The sequence below is a fragment of the Astyanax mexicanus genome, chromosome 14 (assembly GCF_023375975.1).
Source record: "Astyanax mexicanus isolate ESR-SI-001 chromosome 14, AstMex3_surface, whole genome shotgun sequence".
Taxonomy (NCBI): domain Eukaryota; kingdom Metazoa; phylum Chordata; class Actinopteri; order Characiformes; family Acestrorhamphidae; genus Astyanax; species Astyanax mexicanus.
The window spans coordinates 16,937,933-16,958,306 of NC_064421.1; the positions used below are offsets into that span (position 1 = coordinate 16,937,933).

Below are 20,374 nucleotides of genomic sequence, written 5' to 3' on the forward strand. Positions count from 1 at the left end.
CATTTTTTTAGGTGAATGACCATGTCTTGGTAGGTTTGCAGTTGCACAAACCTTCATCATTTTTGGATGATGGATTGAACAGTCCTTCTTGGGATGCTCGAAGCTGGGGATATGATTTTATAACCTAACCCTGCTTTACACTCCTACACAACTTTATTTCTGATCTATGTGGCATTTTTCTTGATTTTCATTAAGCTGTCTGATCACTAGTGTTCTCTAACAAGCCTCTCAGGGCTTCACAGAACAGCTGTAGTTATACTGAGAATAAATGACACACAGATGGGCTCTATTTGCTAATTAGGTGAATTTTTGATGGCAATTTGACACAATGGATTTTATTTAGAGGTATCAGAACACCGGGATCTGACTACTGTTGCTCACCTTATTTATTAGAACATTTAAACACCATCCACCATACATCGTCTATCTATCTACTGTAGCAATTTGGAGATGATTGTGTTATAGAAAGTCCGGTACCACTTTAAAATAAGACTACCTTTATAAAGGGTTTATAAATGGTTTAGTTTATTAATGGTTACTAATTAGGTTGTAAATGCCTTAAAAATCATTAATAATCAGTTATAACACATACATAGAAACGTATGTAGACCTGTTGTTTGCCAAATAGTGGACCCACAGCCACATAACTGGTTATTAATGATTTTTAAGGCATTTACAACCTAATTAATAACCATTAATAAACTAATTGTAAACCATTTAATAACCCTTTATAAAGGTAGTCTTATTTTAAAGTGGTACCGAAAGGCCGTACTATATTTGTTTGTGCACCACTTTTTCCCCCACATATGATAGTACATGATAATATGCAAATTACTGTCTCGACCTACTGTATCAATTAAAATATTAATTTAGTTAAAACTTATGTGTAACTTTCAAATTGTACACCAAAGCAAAAATGTTCAGTCCAGGCTCCCCGAGGGAACACTTCACTTAGAGGCCCTGGGTAGTCAGTTCCACCATTCCCCCCAGCTGTGACACCCCTGGTTCCTGAATGGCCTGCGGATGATGCTTCTCATTGCACGATACAATGAGCCTTTTCTCATCAGCGAACATCTCAGCCTGCTGCGGCTATTAAAATCCAAATAGGAAAATAATCATTTACAGAGACTCATTCTGTCTTTTCCAGTCTGAATAGCTGTCTGATGATTATTGCCATCTCTTGTCTTACGTTTACAGCGCTGTAGAATAATTGTGAAATTGCATCTTGTTTCTTCCTAAGTGCGTTTATTGAAAACCAATTACCATGTTAGCTATGGTCATGGGCTCGCAGATGTACTAACACACACACGGTGTCTCCATCCTGTTGTAATAGTAGAATGGTAATCTGATCTGCACATCTGAAATTAAATATTCCACAGTGCACATCATTACCTGGAGGGTTATGCTAATGGAAGATGCTGCCTCTGAAAAATGAAAGGCAATTTCCTTTCTTCGCAATTCCGCTGAAATTGCTGAATTCAGCCAGACGCAGCAGCACCTCTGAACCTGGAGATGAAGTGCTTCAAATTGTATTCCAGCCAATGGGCTCCTGTTGTCCCCTCGCCCAGCTGCCAGCTGTGATGGTGACCCGGACACTGCCTAAAGCTGAAGCTCCTCTGCAGGTCTGTCCTCCGCCAATTCGCCCTGGCATCTGTGTTCTGGCCCTGGCAGGTGGGCTTTCACAATGCAGATACACCCTCCCTTAGCCATTCTCACTGGTTCACTATAGAACTATCTAGAGATTTAGTAAGATCCTCTGATGCACATTTGAGTTTACTCGTCGGTGAAAAGTTTGTTTAAAGCTGTTTATAAGAGAGAAGATATATGTATTGATGAGTGTGTTAGGGCGTATGTGTGTGGGTGTGTGGGTGTGTGTGTGTACTTAACGATTTTCAAAGCTCTCCTTGAGGAACTCCAGTGTTTACAGTTACCGTCCAGTACCTAGTTTATTTAATCAATCCTTCATTAAAGTAAATCAGAAGAGTTGCTGGTGGGACTGAAACAATCAATACAGTCACTAAAGTTCACACAGAAGTCAGAAACCAAACCTGAGTTTTGGGTTCTTCTAAAGCACACATCAATCTTGTAGACCCTGTTTACACCAGGTCAAATTACTTCCCAGCTAACAGAGAACTTTCTAAGAACCTTTAACAACATTTTAAAATGGTTCAAGGAAGGATAACCTGTAATGTTAAAGAAATAATGTTTCAGGAATGTTCTAAAAACATGTGACATTATAGTGGTTTGCATCATAATGTTATTAGAATGTTATTAGAACCCTTGTCAAGTGACTTCCCAGCTAACAGTAAACTTTCTAAGAACATTTTAAACAACATTTTAAAAAGTTTTCAGGAAGGTTAGCCTGTAATGTTACAGAAACAAAGTTCCAAGAAAGTTCTGAAAACATGTGACATGATAACGGTTTGGGGTTGTATCTGCACTGTATCTTGATCAGATCATTTTTAACCACATGCATTTCCACTTGATAGTCAAATGAATTTTGATTGAATCACATCATATTCTAATTGTTGTTGCCTTTTTGTGGTATGGCCTTATCCAGATATAATCTTGATTACCTTAGTGTCTAAGAACTGAGAATAGTCCACCGACTGCCCTGTAGGCAGGGTGTTTAAAAACTCCAGCAGCACTGCTGTGTATGATTCATTCATAGTATTAAAACACACACTACTCAAACACACCTGCTCTGTGGTTGTCTCTCCTTTGGGATCCTAACCATTGAAAAACAGGGTGAAAAGAGGATCATAAAGTATGTAATGAAACAAATACAAAACTAAAATCTGTAAATAAAGACCTATAAAGTGTAGAAACAAACAGGTAATCATATTTGAATGTTGTGCTTGACAGGTGTATGAAGTATTTTATAAGAAACACTGCTGATATAAACTGTTTTCATACGTTTTTAACTTGGAAACAGTACTCTCCCATGTTTTGTGCAATGTGAAGAACACTAAACAAGATCCACTTTGAGTGTCTTAGTTCAACTAGCAGCTGCTGGATGGTGAACACAGAGGAATACAGAGGCAGTGCACTGCTGGATAAGCTGCCTGAAGCCATCATGTTTTCATACAGCTCTTGGCATTTTCTCAAGCAGCTTTTCCCACAGAAGCAAAGAGGTTTTTCATATGCTGACTCGCTAATAACGTTTAAAACACATTCATATATAGGGGAGTTATTTGTATTTTCATCAGAAATGTTGAATTTAATCGTGTGAACATCTGTGTTCACATTGATAAAGGTTTCAATGTGCATTTTTTGTGCATCTATGAAAGGTGTGTTGAAACTTGTGTTTAGGAGACTGTAAATCAGTTACAGTGGAATATGTTAAAGATGAACAGTGAGAAAATAATAAACAGATCAAAACTGCTGATAATCCCCCATAAGTGGCCATAAGATAAGATAAGATAAGATAAGATAAGATAATCCTTTATTAATCCCACAATGGGGAAATTTACCATGTTACAGCAGTGCAGAGTAAAGGACAGAGAAACAGGTCAGGAAAAGGTAAATACAAATAATGATAAATCTATATATACAAAAAAACTATTGCAGGAAAATATATAAAGATAGTTAAAAAAATTATATATAGTAAAAGAAAAAATATATATACATCTAGTGCATAGAGATATGATTATGGTAGGGTGGACCAGTATTATTGCACAAGAGTAACAGTGAATAAATATCAAATAAATAATAGATAAAAACAAAAGTGAGAAAAAAATATTGCACATTAAATAAATTGCACAAATGGTGATCACAGTACTCGTAGTGAGATGGATATTGCACACGGTAAGCATTACAGCTACACTGAGTAGTATGTAGGTTGTATGAAGTCCTGGGAGCGTGGTGTGTTGTATAGTCTGATGGCGTGTGGAAGGAAGGACCTGCAGTATCTCTCCTTCACACAGCGTGGGTGCAGCAGCCGGGTACTGAAGGAGCTGCTCAGTGCTGTCAGAGAGTGGTGCATGGGATGGGACAGGTTCTTCAGCATGTTGTTAAGCTTAGTCCTCATCCTCCTGTCTCCCACCACCTCCACTGGGTCCAGAGGACACCCCAGGACAGAGCTGGACTTCCTGATGATTCTGTCCAGTCTCTTCTTGTCAGCGGTGGAGATGCTGCTGCCCCAGCAGACCACTCCATAAAAGATGGCTGATGCCACCACGGCATCAAAGAAGGCCTCTGACCTTTCCTGTAGAGAGCAGCCGTGTTGTCAGTCCAGCTTGTTGTTAAGGTGGACACCTAGGTACTTGTAGGACCTCACTATCTCAATATCCGAGCCCTGGATGTTCACAGGCACCGGAGGAGAGTGTTTGGTCCTGCAGAAGTCCACCACCAGCTCTTTGGTTTTTAAATGCCTGATTACAAAAGAAAGCTTTTGCACTTGCATTGCATTCAACAAACCAGTTACTCTAATCAGACTTGCAGTAAGTGTGTTAAAGCAGGGACAGGGTGTCTCCAGGACAGGGACTGATAAACACTGAGTTAGCTCAGCAGCATCAGCAGCTCAAATAGCCAGTCAGAACTGTGGGAGACTCCATTCACTAGGTGGCAGTACAGAGCTCCAGCACGCCATTCACAAACTTACAAACTTATAGGAACTAGACAGAAACAGGGTTGCCATGTTGAGAAAAAAACTTATTGTAAACGTACATTTGTTGTTGAAATCATGCATATTTAATCCTATTTTAATATGTTTAATATTAATGTAATTAGATTTTTGCTATATTCGGGGCTTTAAATTTTGCTGTATTTTTAAATTGTACCAAAAATGTGCATTATGCCAGGAAAAGTGTACATATAGTGCTGTATGATATAACATTAAATGTTGTTTTGCCAAGTTAAAACTTCAGCTACTAAATGTACCCCCTAATACTTAGACAATCACTTTCAGGCTTATCTGAAGTTACACTGAAATACATATTATTTATATTTGTGTAACAATTTCTCTTTTATTTGTGTGTAATTAAATATACCTATTATATATATTATGTAAAATAGTTTATTATATATAGTTTATTATTTATATATATATAAATAGTATATTATATATATATATATATGAGTGAGTTAGCGAGTAAGTTTTGCTCTCATAAAAAAAACCTTCACATTTAATTTGAATTTGAATTGAGGGATATGGAAAAGCCTCTGCACTTAGCCTTATTTAAAGTTATATTATTTATGTAACAATATGTCATTTAATTGAGTGCAAATATATTATTTTTTATGTATTAATAATTTAAAGTAATTAAAAGTGTCACGTTTAACTACACTTTAAATTCCCTCTACTTGTTTAAAAAATATTAGTATAATATTATGAATATAATATGTATTGTATTCTATATATTGTTTAGTTAGTGAGTTAGTGTGAGGTAAGTCTGTCTTTTTTAAATCAAAAACTTCACATTGAATACCCCCTTGGATGGATTATAGGGATTTTAACGTCAATAGCACGAATCTGGCAACCCAGTGAACAGAAGCCATTTGCTGTGGGCCAGCGCTGCGTTAGCGGGGCCGTGTTTTAGCTGCTGCTCTGCTTTCTGAGACGCACCGCAGTTACCCCGGGTCTCCTGGAGCTCCTGTATCGCTGTTAATACAGCGCTGTTTATAGTTCAGGGTGCGGGTGTGAAGAATAAGCTGCCAAGATGCCGCGAATTATGATTAAAGGAGGCGTTTGGAGGAACACTGAGGTGAGCGCTGGGTTAGCAGTGTGGTGCTGACAGGCTAAGCTAACGGAGCTCGGCTATGCTAGGCTAGCAGCCCTGCTTTAGCTGTGAAGTGTGAAGTTAGCGTGTTTAAGTTACTACAGCGTTAGCTGTGTCGTACATATAACTATATTTTATTGGTTTAAACAGTATTAGTCAGTGTTTCTGACACACAAATACACGGGCAACATGTATTCGTTAGCTAGCTAGCTAGTTTACAGATACAGGTAGCATGCTAGCTAGCTAGGTTAGTTAGCTGGACTTGTTAAGTAGCTAACGCTAGCTGTGTGGCAGCAGTGTTTGTGTGGGTGCAGGTTGAGCACCTCTGGACTGAGTTAAAACCTAACGTTATATTAACTGTTGATCTATCTGTTAACATTACATTTTTGCCCTCAGTCCTGAAACTGCACAGCTTGTTTTTTCTGCTCTAACTCGCCTTGTTTAAAGCCAAAATTAGTCCTCGTGTGCAGATAAACACCAAACTACAATACACTGCACTGATCTGGCGTTAAGTAACGTTAGACTAATCAGCAAACTAGTTAGTGTGATCGAGGCCTTTGTAGGTCTTAGTAGCAACACATTCTGACCACCAACTGATTTTTTGTGTATTTATGATAAGCCAGTGCTACTGAAGTGTTTAAATACCACCGGGTTCATCATCTCAGTGTCTTAGGGCTGCATCGATTAGTCGACATAATCGGCAATGTCGATTATTTAAAATCGTCGACTACACATTTCATTGTCGACTAACTTAATTGTTAATTTGCAACAGTACCGCATTACACAAAGTGCAGAGGACATAAGTGCAATGGAAGATGAGTAAATGGTTCACTCAAATAGTTTACACTCAACTTAGTCTCTAAAAGTGACCAAAATCAAATCTTATGTTCAACTTTTTCTATCAATTTTAGAGGTGGAGGACATGGCAGAAATAATCGTTGACTAATCGACTAGTCTGATGATTAAATCATTAGTTGCAGCCCTAGTCTGAGATTTTGAGAAAAGTCCACATACAGTGCTTAAAGACTTCAGCAGCACTGCTGTGACTGATCTGCTCATACCAACACAACACACTAATACCTGACCATTGAAGAGGAAACTGTTTAAAAGGAGGATAATAATAATAATAATGTGTGCAGAGAAACAGAAAGACTATAGTCTCTAAATACAAAACTCCAAAGTGATAAATGAGTGTGGAATCAAACAGGTGATGCTTGCAAAACGTAAATGAAATTTAAACAGTACTCTCCCATTTTTTTACAACTTGAGGGAAAGTAAATAATATCCAATTTTTGAGTGCCTTAGTCTATCTAGCAACTGCTGAATAGTGAACACAGAGGAAATCATAGGGAGCTTCCTGAAGCCATCATGTTCTGATTTATTTGCGAAGCACTGTTGTAAGTCACTCTGGATAAGGGCGTCTGCTAAATGCCTTTAATGTAAATGTAGTTAGTAAGTTATTTAGGTAAGCATCAAGTTTGTCAAACTAGCTGACAAATCTAAACACAATACAGCCACTCCTTAAAAAGATTTATTAGTACTAATTCCAGAAAATGTATCCAGTCATTGTAAAATATTTGTGAACTTAACAATCTGTTCTTTTTCCCCTGTTATCTTTCTGTAGGATGAGATCCTTAAAGCAGCTGTAATGAAATATGGCAAAAATCAATGGTCCCGGATTGCCTCTTTGCTGCATAGAAAGTCAGCTAAACAGTGTAAAGCTAGATGGTAAATCTGTTCTTGTTCTCTCTCAGTGCTGAGTGTTCTGTTTGTTGTTCTGCTGAAGGCTTTTTTTAAATATACTGATTAGTACTAACATTTTAAATTACTTGTGGGTGCTCTTAATGATGCCAAAACCAGTTCTGAACTATTGATGTCTGAGTTCAACACTTCTGAATGTGTCCAGTGACGGTCTGGTCTGGTAGGGCTGGGTATCACCACAGATTTCCAGAATCAAATCGCTTCAATTTAGTTTATTTGATTTAATCCAGTTCAGTATCAATTTGTTTAGGGATATTACCGTTACAATAACAGGTTTTGTTTATATATAAAAAGAGATTTTCAGTGAGCTAGTGTAGCAAATGTAAAAGGAACACTCAACCTTAAAAATATTAGTTAGTACTTGAGCTTCTTAGTACTTGATGTGCAGTAAAAAGACTGTTTGATCACATAAGATCAAAGAATAAGAGTGTTAAAGATTTACACAAAAACACATGGGGGAAATAAAAAGATTTTAAAAGACTGAATTCGAGTTTATGTGAATCAATATCGAGTCATTTAACTGAAGATTGCTTTGACTCGAAAAATATATATTTTTTTTAACCCTCCCCTAATATCTGACATCATAATGTTAAGAGCTTCTGTAAGATGTGAATTGTTTGTCTAACATGTCACACAGATGCTCAGTCTGATTGAGATGTGGGGTAATTAGAGTTCAAGTCAACACCTTGAACATTGAGATGTTCCTTGTACTGTTCTTGGACTGGATTTGCTGGATTTAGCTACTGTTTCCCAGCAGATTACCGCTTGCCTTCTCCAGTGTGCATCATATTGCCATCTTTTTCTCATGTGACTGATGTAAATGTGACTGATGTATATGTGCCTGTCTATCAGGCACAGGATGCAAAAGAAAATGTGATTTATTAGACCAGGCCATTCTTCCATTACTCCAAAGTCAGGTTGCCTTTGACAGTCAACACCATGTTTGTGTGTTCAGACATGTTCCTGCCATGGCCAGCTATAGCTTGTCAACCATTTGTTCTGCCGTAACTCTTGCATCAGACCAGACCGGCTATTGACCCTGTGCACATTAAGTTCCTTAGATTTTTACACTTGCCCATTTGTCCTGCTGTTCCAATGCATCATCTTTAAGAGCTGGCTCTTTACCTACTGTACCCAATGTATCCTAGCTGATTGAAAAGTTGCCATTATATGAAATGTCAATATTTCCTGGTCAGTCTGTGTATACCTAGTTGAATTCTTTAGACCTTTTTTTATTTCTAATTTTAGAGGTGATCTGCTTAGGCTTTGATTTTCTTGCTTTTCTTAAACTACGTAGGTATGAGTGGCTGGATCCCAGTATTAAGAAAACAGAATGGTCTCGTGAAGAAGAGGAAAAGTTGCTGCATCTGGCCAAGCTGATGCCCACCCAGTGGAGAACAATAGCCCCCATCATTGGCAGGACAGCTGCACAGTGCCTGGAGCACTATGAATTTCTTCTGTGAGTTCTTGTCTTTATTTATTGTGGCTATGTGTTAGGAGTATGGCCAGCTTGTTATTCACTGCATTGTTTTTTTCTGACACACAGAGACAAAGCTGCCCAAAGAGACAATGAAGAAGACACAACAGATGACCCTCGCAAGCTTAAGCCTGGGGAGATTGACCCTAACCCTGAGACTAAGCCGGCCAGGCCAGACCCTGTGGATATGGATGAAGGTTGGCATATTGATGAAACATATTGAGAAAACTCTCCTTCAGGGTAACTCCTGGCACAGTGCTAAGTATTTATTGACTCACACGAAGGTAACAAAGGTGTTCTTGTGCCTTTGCAGATGAACTGGAGATGCTGTCTGAGGCCAGGGCTCGTTTAGCAAACACACAGGGCAAAAAGGCCAAGCGGAAAGCCAGGGAGAAGCAGCTTGAGGAGGCCAGGTAAAAAGTCTCCAATCAAAATAAACATATTTATTACTAGCGGCACAGAGGTTTGTGCTGAAACAGCATGGCTAGTAGTTTAGAGATGAGACCAATACTCTCTTCTTTCCTCAGGCGATTGGCAGCCCTGCAGAAGCGCAGAGAGTTGCGTGCTGCGGGCATCGATATTCAGAAGAAGAGAAAGAAAAAGAGAGGCGTAGACTACAATGCCGAAATTCCTTTTGAGAAGAAGCCTGCTCAGGGATTCTATGATACGTCTATGGAGCAATATGATCCACTTGAGCCTGACTTCAAAAGACTTCGCCAGCAGCATCTTGACGGGGAGCTCAGAAAGTGAGTGACTGCGGTCCAAATTTTGCCTCTAACTCTGGCATAGAATTGAATTCGTGCCAGTTAAATTTAGGCCTTCATAGAGCTGGTCTTGTTTTGTTATCTCTTTTGTTAAACATTATTGTCCTTCTCACAGTGAAAAAGAGGAAAGGGAACGTAAGAAGGACAGGCAGAAAATCAAGAAGAAGAAAGAGTCGGACCTCCCCTCTGCTATTTTGCAGACCAGCGGAGTGTCTGAGTTCACCAAGAAGAGGAGTAAGCTGGTCTTGCCTGCACCACAGGTAGGTGGTCGTATCCTGCTGTAGCAGGTTGTGGGTCAAGTGCTGTATATTTCAACTTCATTGGTGCAAGCCTTTTAGCATTTATTTACATTGTCATAATAATGTTAAACCATTTAAATTGTTTAAATAGGTTTATGATTCAGTTATTAGTTTTAATGTAGAAATTATAATCAGGGTTCTTATAGTCGAATGAAAAACCTGGATAAGTTTTGGAAAAATGAAAATACCCAGAAAGTTTTGGTAAAAATTGGTAACATTTACAAATGTGTGTAGGGTTTGTTTGGATTACTGTAGCTATTAAAGTATAAATCAATTATATACCTACACAGAGGGGTTCAACTTGCTTTCACTTTTCAGATCTCTGATGCTGAATTGGAGGAAGTGGTCAAACTCGGCCAGGCGAGCGAGATCGCCCGACAAACTGCTGAAGAGTCAGGAATTACAAACTCGGCCTCCAGTGCACTGCTTTCTGAATACAATGTCACCAATAATGCTATGGCCCTCCGTACACCACAGACTCCTGCAGCACAGGACAAGATTATTCAGGTACCATTGGATCATTTCTATGAAATGTGACTTAAGCAAACATTATATTAACACATTGTTGCATTATCAAATATGCTTTAATGTCATGCTTAATTTAGCTTTATTTTTCTGTTTATTACTATTCCAGGAAGCCCAGAATCTGATGGCACTCACAAACGTGGACACCCCTCTGAAGGGAGGTCTGAACACACCTCTACATGAGAGTGACTTTTCTGGGGTCACACCTCAGAGGCAGGTGGTCCAGACTCCAAATACTGTACTCTCTACACCATTCAGGTAGTTATTTAAATTGCCATTTATTTTTAAGCTGTTTTATTAGTAATAGAAGTTTTAAATTGTAACAAAAAAAATAAATCTGCAACATGTTTTATTCGTCAGAACACCAAGTCATGGTGCCGAGGGTTTGACTCCTCATAGCGGTATGACTCCAAAGCCTTCCATGGGAGTGACCCCAGGCCGAACACCACTGCGTGACAAACTTAACATCAACTCTGAAGATGGTGTGGTGGACTATGCAGATCCAGCATATGCAAAACACCTGGTGTGTGATGAAACATTAATTGCGCACACATCCTCAGTTTTCTCTTAGTTTTTCTCTGCAGACTGATAATGTATAATTTGTTTCTTTTCAGCAACGGGAATCTCGCGAGCATCTGAAGATGGGCCTGCTGTCTCTGCCGATGCCCAAAAACGACTTTGAGATTGTGCTGCCTGAGAATGCTGAAAGGGAGCTTGAGGAAGCAGAGGTGGACGAGAGCTTTGTGGAGGATGCGTCCGACATTGAGCTTCGTAAACAAGTCAGTGGGCTCTAGATCTTTTTGTTTGTGTGTATATTCCCAGCATAGGTTCGTCCTTAATTAATTCATAAATAACTACAGAGATGGAGATGGACTTTGTCATTTACAGCTGCACAGTTTTGTTAATATGAAGCTGAGTTTAGAAAAACATCCTATTTCTGCTCACAAAGGCAAGCTGGTTCATGCCAGCGGTAATTGCTTTCCTCATCCTCCCAGGCTTTAACAGTGCCAGTGCTAAGCTTTGTCTGTGCCAGCTTCTCAGATTCATAGCATGGTTTTCATCAAGTTAAATGAGTGATTTCTCTCACGACACAACAAATGAGTTCATTAGTGGGAACAGTGATATTTAGATGAGTGCTGCAACGAACGGTTATTTCCACAATCAATTAGTTGGACTGTTATGGTTTAAATTAACCAGGAAAAGAAAATGATCCATTATTTGTCTGTCAATAACAAAATGTTTCAAATGAGTAATACTTTATCATTTCATAGAAGTATGTATCTGTCAAACAAAGTTTCTAGTGTCCTAAATCATATTTGATAAATCGTGATATTTACTTAATATTAAATTTAATAAGCATATTGTCGCTGTCCAATAAAAAAGACAAGTATCTCCAAAATGGCAAGTTTACAAGAGAGAGATTAAACCTTCTAAACTTTCAATAGAATCAATGTGAAAAAAAGTGTTTGTTTCAGATAATTTTGAAGTACCGTATTTCTATTGGTCCGTTCATCAACAAATTTTGGCACGGTGTATGAAACAGTTTCTGTTCAAATTAAACTTTCAACTCATCAACAAAAATGGAGATGCTTGTTTTTATTTGGACAGCGACAATATCTGCTTTATTACTGAAAACAACACTTAGATACAGTTTCTCCTAAAAAGCTAGATAAACTTTTTTTTTTTTTTTTTTAAATACTGTTGATAATGGAATAGACAGTGCATGAATGAGTAGGTGCCCCAATACCTTTCTCCATATAAGGCATAAGCAGCATAAGTAAGCAGCCCTGTGAGCAATACATGGATCTGTGCAGCGTATACAAAACTGAAGCTCTTTTCTATTACAGTTTTTGGTACAAGCTGTAATGCCTTATTTGGCCTAGGCTCACCTTGGTCCACGCATGATTATACCACTCCAAAGCTAATGAATTTTGTTGTGAAAATGGAGCAGTTCAATTGGAGAGCATTGTATTAGTAACATAGGAATACAACTCTGGAAAAATGTGAGACCACTTCAGTTTTTGAATCAGTTTCTCTAATTCAGCTGTTTACAGGTTTATGTTTGAGTAAAAGTAACAGTGTTGTTTTCTTCTATAAACTACAGACAACACTTTCCCAAATTCCAAATAAAAATATTGTCATTAAGAGCATTTATTTGCAGAAAATGAGAAATGGCTGAAATAACAAAACAGATGCAGAGCTTTTGGAACTCAAATAACGCGAAGAGAACAAGTTTATATTCATATTCAGTTTTAAATATTTGGTGGAATAACCCTGGTTTTAAACACAGTTTTTATGCATCTTGGCATGTTCTCTTCCACCAGTCTTACACACTGCTTTTGGATAATATTATTCTACTCCTGGTGCAAAAATTCAAGCAGTTCATCTTGGTTTGATGGCTTGTAATCATCCATCTTCATCTTAATTATATTTCAAAGGTTTTAAATTTGGTAAAATCAAAGAAACTCATTATTTTTAAGTGATCTCTTTTTTCCCAGAGCTATATATACTGTTCAGTATATATACTGTGTGGAGCTAAGTAAAAGTAAAGTTGAATGTAATGTGTTATTTCAGGCAGTCAGAGATGCTGAGCGGGAGAAGGAGCTGAGGCAGAGACATACAGCAGTGCAGAGGAACTTACCCAGGCCTTCTGAGGTGAGTTATTTCTCTTGTGTTTCAGTAAACATACTTTACTTCCTTAAATGTGCTTAAGATAAGTCACTGCCTATCCTGTCAGTGCCACTGATTATAATTATAGTTCTTTGTAGTCAGGACCCCACAGGAGAGACAACCATAGAGCAGCATTTATTTGGGTGTTTTGTCTTTTTCAGCACAGCAGAGACCCTGACATCTTGGTGGTGTGTTAGTGGTGTGTGTTGTGCTGGTGTGAGTAATCATACACAGCATTGCTGCTGGAGTTTTTAAACACTCGCTTTCCAGTGATCCACACACTAATGCTCTACCACCATGTCAGAGTCACTGTAGGAATACTGTAGTAAATATTATTGCCTGCTCTGGACTACACATTATAGGTAGGCTATGGTCAGTTGAGCTGATAATTCTGACAGTGAGTGCAGAAACACAGAGGTGGTTTTCATGATGTGACTGGTCAGGATTTTTTTTTCTCCCCCACCTGAATATTTTACCCTTTCTAAAAGCTGCTGATGACTCAGGGTGTCCATCTTTTCTACTGTAATGATGTACCTGTCTCTGTCATCAGGTAAACGAGACCATTCTGAGGCCTCAGAATGTGGAACCTCCTCTCACAGACCTTCAGCAGGCAGAGGAGCTCATTAAGAAGGAAATGATCACTATGATTCACTTTGACAGCCTGCATCACCCTTATACAGAGGCACTGGCCAAAAAAGTTAAGGGAGTGGGATCCAGCTCCAACAACGCTGAGCACATTGCCTTCCTGGAGAAAACGCCCTACGAAAAGGTTGGGGAGGAAGACCTTAAAAAGGTAAATATTTTGTGGTCCTAGTGCTCTTTAAGGGTTCTGAAAACTTCTGACCGTCATCATGACTTTTGCACAAATAACAAAAAAAAAAAAAAATTGCATCTCATTTGAAGACTGTTTACATCTGGCAGTAACATGTATGTGGTGGTGAATTGGAAAGCCAGCAGTAAACACCCTCAAAACACATTGTGATCAGACTATGGTTGGTCAATCAAAACGTATTCGGAGGATGTCAAAAACAAATCATGTCCAGATTTAATATTTATTGTTTATTTTATTTTTGTAGATGAGAGCAGTATCAGAGTTTGTTCCCTTGCAGTTTAAACAGTCAAGTGCGAAAGTAAATTAAATATTGTCTGGTCTACAATTCAGATCTGCCAGATGTAAACAGGTATCTGTCTCCCTCATTTAGTCCATTATGGATTATGCATCTACTGATAAAGAAATATGTATGAATGAATTATTTATGAATTAATGAATTAATCACTCTTGTTGTGAAAACACCAGGCCAAGGACCTGCTTAAGCAAGAAATGGAGGTGGTGAAGCATGGAATGGGCCATGGTGATCTTTCCAACGAGGCCTATAACCAGGTGTGGGAGGAATGCTACAGCCAGGTGCTGTACCTGCCTGGTCAGAACCGCTATACAAGAGCCAACTTGGCCAGCAAGAAGGACAGGATCGAATCCCTGGAGAAGAAACTGGAGGTAAATCTTCATTTTTTTTATTTTTTATTTAAGTTTGCAGTTCCAAGACAGTCCAGAAGGTGGCACCAGCTCCTTAATTTTGATGTTCAATCTGGCGTGTGGGTGGTAGACTACACTTAGCTATGAGTGTGAATGATTGTGGACAGTCAAAGAAACACTTTCACTGTTTCTCAGTTTAGTTCAGTGGAGAATATTTTATCAAGGCAGATAATTGCTTTGAACTAAAGTGATTCAGTGTAATAAATGTTTAACTGAATGTTTAACGCAGTATATAAGAAGCAGTTAATATATTAAGCCAATTATTAGCTCGTTTAAAACGTGCTTGCTGCTCTAAACTTCATACCTCATTGCCCAAAGGGCCAAGAGCAACACCGATTAGTCCACCAAATCGATTTCATGAGTCTGAAGACAAATTAGCAATGACATTCCGGAGCCAACCCTTATTTTAATACAGACACAAATTATTGGCACTGAAAGATGTTCAGTTGGCCCGGGTCTGGACGCAGACGAAGTTTCAGTTAATCAAGCCAGCCCCCCTCTCACAAAGGGTGCATTTGTTTCATATTTCTTTGCCGGGAACACGGGGCGGAAACTTGGAGCCCATTCACACAGTCAAACGCTGCAAAGAGAGGGGGAGGGGGCGTTCCTGGAGGGGTGCAGTTAGCCCAGCGCCGCACGCCTCTCATTCACAGAATCAACAGGATTTACGCTAGTGGCAGCTGCATACCACATTTATTAACAGGCCTCAGAAGCCACTCGCAGCAGTGCGGCTCAGGAGTGTCATCTGTGGAAGGGTCCATAAACTCCTGCACACCCACAGACTTCTGCTCAACCACACAGTAAACAAACCCTGGGGGTCAGGAGCTTTAAACACCCTGAGCCCTGCACCCCTGGGGATAACCAAGCTCTTCAGCACGGATTTATTCAAAGACCCTTCATACGGTTTTACAGGCATCCCCCACCATTGCTGCATATTATGTATCCAAATTTTATTTAAGTGTACCAGCCAGAAAATATACTTTAGATTATAAATATAAAAAAATAAACGTGTGCTCAGTTTATTTGTTTAGACCCAAGTGATTTTAGTACCAACTAGTGGTCTGATGTCGGATCATACGCAATGATATCTGCAAAGGTTTTAAGTATCGTAAACGCAGAAATAGCCTGAAATATCATGATATAATGTTAGGGTCATATGGGCTGTCAAGTACAACTTTTTTGCTGATTGTTGCAAAATAAAAATTCACTCTGTTCTCATTAAGGTGGCAATCTGAGTTAATTTGTTTCTAAACTGAAAGCAGATGCATTTCTGAGTGGAGAAGGGATAAAATATTGTGGTTAATGGTACCAGTGTGCTGGAATGACCATCCCTGCTAAACCTAATAAATTCATTCTAAAAACTGGGGTGTCAGGTTGCTTTTTACAGGAGTTCTTTTGGCCACATCAGGTGTCTTTACATACTTACATCACACGTACAGCCTCTGAAAGAGGATCCGGATCAGTTTTGCGGAACGCGAGCGGCAAATTAATTCGGACTGGTGGAGCAATGTAGACTTCAGTAGCTCATTCACTCATAGTGAAACCAAAGTAACAATGACGTGAAGTTTCTGACTGAGTGTGCTCTCTATCACTGACTGAACATAACCTGGAATCGGATTCATCCGCTCTAAAAGAAGACCGCATCACACCCGCCCAGTTTAAAAGGATTCTTCTGCATGCTCTGCAATTACCCATTTTCGCCAGAAAGGACCCTAAATCCCAAAAGTTACAGACATTAACTTTAACCATTGAATATCTACCAGAGACAGATTATATCTGTCCAGTATTATTAATTTTATTTAAATCCTGGATATATGGAGTGCATTAATAGTATCATGGCAAGTTGGATTCGTTGATTCTGTTACAAATTGATACATTTGGTAAAAATCTCATTGCAATTGCATATTGAATGCAATCATTTTGCAACGTAACTTTTATATTAGTTTTCTTTCAGTAGTGTGTTCTTTAAATTCTATATTTTTAAATGTAATGTTTTATTGTATCGCCAAGAATATCAATATCTCAAAATTTCTGAGATATCGTGATATTATTTTAGAGCCGAATCACCCACTCCTCCTAACAACTGACTGACTGACTGTGCAGTAATCTATGTCTCAGTAGTTCATGGAATGAGCATTTATTTTTGTGTTCTACAGGTCAAAGGTAACAGGACACCCTTTTACTTCACAAACGAAAGGGAAAATGTAACGCTTGAGGGTTCGCATATCTTTTAGGCTATGTCCGGTACACACTGCCATGTGTAGCTCAACAATAACATTTGACATTTAAGTTCACGTAAAAGAAACAGTCATCTGATAAACTTATGAAGTGTTCCCTCAGGAAACACCTTGAATATGCCTACACATCTGCCAGTTGAGATGTTTTCTTGTCAGTGAGGCTGAACACTGGCCAGTGTGCCTGTGGCAAGGTGATGTGCCTGATAAGAGTTTGAGTGAGGTCTGAGAGTGGGTGCCAGATGGGTGGCTCATTGAATTTCTAAAGAGGTCGTTACCACCAACAGTGGACAGCATAGTGGCCTTAGAATTGTCCTGATTATCCTGTAGTGTGGGCCAGACATTAGTTGGGTACAGGAGTTAGTGTTACTTTCGCAGAAGGAATTTGAGCAGCAGCAGTAGTAGTGAGTTACAACTTGGTAGGATGCTGTATTTAGCACTTAGCCATTAGCATTTTGGTTTGGATGCGTGTTCTGTGGCAGGGTTATAAATGTTATTTCCAGTAAATTTTCTAGCCGCAGTGACACTCTGGGCTCTTATATACCACAGCTTGTGTTGGGCTCTTTGATGTTTGGTTCGGGTTTTTTTGCACTTTGCACCTGTTTTGTCAGTAATTATAAAACATTTAAGGTTTATTTAGTTGGAATGTGTTAACCAGTCTTTCAGAATGGTTTGTATTGCCACAAGTAATTACTACCAATCAATCCCGCATGTTTTGTGCTGTGATCCAGATTAACAGGGGGCACATGACAACAGAGGCCAAACGTGCAGCTAAGATGGAAAAGAAGATGAAGATCCTGCTGGGTGGATACCAGTCTCGCGCCATGGGGTTGATGAAGCAGCTCAGTGACCTGTGGGACCAGGTGGAGCAGGCCCACATGGAGCTCCACACATTCCAGGAGCTGAAGAAGCAGGAGGACACAGCCATCCCACGCAGACAGGAGGTGATGCTCTCTCATGTTTTAGTAAATTAAGTACTAGAATTTAACCACTGCTAATTGATAGAACGAATGTCTGAGGAATATATAGAAATTGAGCTGTTTTGTTATTTTACATGGTAATAGTCTCACAATATACACTCATTGACAAAAGTAATGCAGTTGATTAAATTGAAAGCTTTGTGTGAATGTTATGCTGATACATGTAAGCAATTTACTATATTGGAGCATAATTCTACAGAACTGTACAATTGGGGCTTTAGTGCCTTATTTAGCCTCCACAAGCCTGGATTCAAGAAGAAATACGGTTGAGCGTGTGTCTGCAACATGTCATGTGTCTGCAACATGTCATGTGTCTGCACATGTGTTGCAGCTGTGCCTGTAGATCCTGCACACTTGTGGATTGCTGAAGCTGCCATCCCAGATGGTCCTATACATTCTTGATTGACAATAAATCTGTTGACCAGGCAGGTCAATAAAGTGTTGCAGTCTGGCAAATACATTCCTGAGAAACTCTTGCTGTTAGTGGGCGAATGTTGTCCTGCTAAAAATGCAGATTAAAAGCCAAGCCTGCCATGAAAAGCAACATGTTCTGTTAATATCAACCCAAAATCAGTTTATACCTGTAATCATTTATATATCTGACTGAGACAAAAATTCTACGCTAAATTTTGCAGCAATCCGATACACCATGTATTTCTATTTTTGTCAATGAGTGAATTTAGCTTAATGAGAATAAACAATGTTTGCATACTAATTGCCCATTTTTTCCTCATCAGGCTCTGAGAGAGGATGTGCAGAGGCAGCAGGAAAGAGAGAAAGAGCTTCAGCAGAGGTTCGCTGACCTCCTCCTTGAGAAAGAAACGTTGGGTTCAGAAAAGTACTGAATGTGACTTTGGGGAAAGAATGTGTAACTCTATCTCAACATCGTGGCTGAATGTACACTGGTTGTAATATAAGACCCATCTATGGAGTTATTTTTTCCAGCTTGTATAACAGCATGGATTTCAGTGTGTACCATATTAATGTCCTTCAGCAAGCAACAAAGATTCCGTCGCTGCTTCTCAAAGCTTCTCTCGTGAGTGTGGAGTTAAAGTTCAGGCTCTGTGCACTTCAGATCCCATGGACCAGTCACCCACATGGAGCCCCCACTTTGTTTTTAAAATCATCAGTTTTTCATTTTGTAAAATCAACATGATGTATGTTGTAAATATTGTCTGTCTGGCAGTATGTTTGCTCTGCTTTGTTTTCAGATTCAGGCCATTTTGGAGACTGCACACAAGAGTCTTGTACCTTTTCATTTGGTACGTTGATGTTGAGAGAACTGTGTATCCTTGTTGGATGTGATCAATCTAGTTCTTCAACTGTAACCCTTCAGTTCTGAGATCGCTCAGTGTTGCTTTTTTCATTAAAATTATAAAATAAACGTTTTTTTTTTTTTTTCAAAATTACATCTGTGGTATTTAACCTTGTGAAGCTAACATGATTTCATGCTGTCTGGTGATGTGCAGTAACATCAGTGAGTTCTACATTTACATGCACTTGATAATCTAATGACTGCAGAAAATCACATTTTGTTAGTAATCTGATTAATGTGTTTTGAGTGCCCTTTAATAATCTGATCACTACAGAAAATCTGATAGTCAATAAGGTCAGCACGTTTAAGTCAACTACAGAAAGTCAAACATAATACAATTAAGTGCATGTAGGCCTGTCTTAATAGGATTTTTTTATTGTGCCAGAAATTATTGCAATAATTGTAAGAATATTGGAATTGTTAAATAATTTAATGTCACTAATATAATGATATAAGAAAAATAAAGGAAAAACAAAAAAAACAAATCATACTCTTCTAAAGAAAACAAAAATTTAATAATCATAGTTTGGGAAAATACAAAAAACTTCAGAATTCAACAGTGTGTGTATAAAGTTGCAGTTATTGACGCATTGGTTTGGTATTGCACGATTGGCTAAAATATATTGATATATATGTGAACAAATAAACACAATAGACAATATCACGATCAAATATTATTGAGGCCATGTCCATTTATTGTACAATAAGTCAATAATCGAATTATTGTGACAGGCCTGTATACGCGTGTAAACACACATTATTTAGGTGTTTATGATTAATATCCTACAATACAATTATTGAGCTATGTTCAGAGAGCTGTCCAGGACCTCCATTGTTTTGAGGCTCTTGTGTTTCCATCTGTTAGCTTTTACATATAACAGCAATAAACTGACCCATACTGCTGATTACACACCACTTTTTCCCCCACTATACTTCTTTATAAACTGCTGAATATTTTTATATTGACCTGTGAGAACTTTACCATCACGAATGGAGGTACTGGAACTAAAAACTGACTCCCATGGCTTTAAAGGTAATCTCCATCCCATTAAAAATGAAACTAAACTACTCTAATTTCTCTAAAATGAATATTGC

At 38.7% G+C, this 20,374-nt stretch overlaps 1 protein-coding gene across 1 annotated transcript; it reads left to right on the top strand.

Moving 5' to 3' along the window:
- Positions 1-5,491: 5,491 nt before the first annotated feature.
- cdc5l (CDC5 cell division cycle 5-like (S. pombe)) lies at positions 5,492-19,361 on the top strand. The gene is made up of 16 exons (XM_049463962.1): positions 5,492-5,705; positions 7,345-7,448; positions 8,779-8,940; positions 9,028-9,155; positions 9,272-9,371; positions 9,486-9,704; positions 9,838-9,982; positions 10,340-10,528; positions 10,656-10,804; positions 10,907-11,069; positions 11,161-11,325; positions 13,121-13,201; positions 13,767-14,009; positions 14,514-14,711; positions 17,716-17,928; positions 18,702-19,361. The coding sequence occupies exons 1-16, from the start codon at positions 5,661-5,663 to the stop codon at positions 18,807-18,809; spliced, it is 2,412 nt and encodes an 803-aa protein (XP_049319919.1). The 5' UTR covers positions 5,492-5,660; the 3' UTR covers positions 18,810-19,361.
- The last annotated feature ends 1,013 nt before the right edge of the window (positions 19,362-20,374 follow it).

What these genes read in the sequence shown, in the direction of transcription:
- cdc5l (XM_049463962.1), top strand. Translation starts at nt 5,661, where the DNA reads ATGCCGCGAATTATGATTAAAGGAGGCGTTTGGAGGAACACTGAG. An exon ending in AAGCAGCTTGAGGAGGCCAG is followed by an intron (nt 9,372 to 9,485) that starts GTAAAAAGTCTC and finishes TTCTTTCCTCAG; the next exon opens with GCGATTGGCAGCCCTGCAGA. An exon ending in ACATTGAGCTTCGTAAACAA is followed by an intron (nt 11,326 to 13,120) that starts GTCAGTGGGCTC and finishes GTGTTATTTCAG; the next exon opens with GCAGTCAGAGATGCTGAGCG.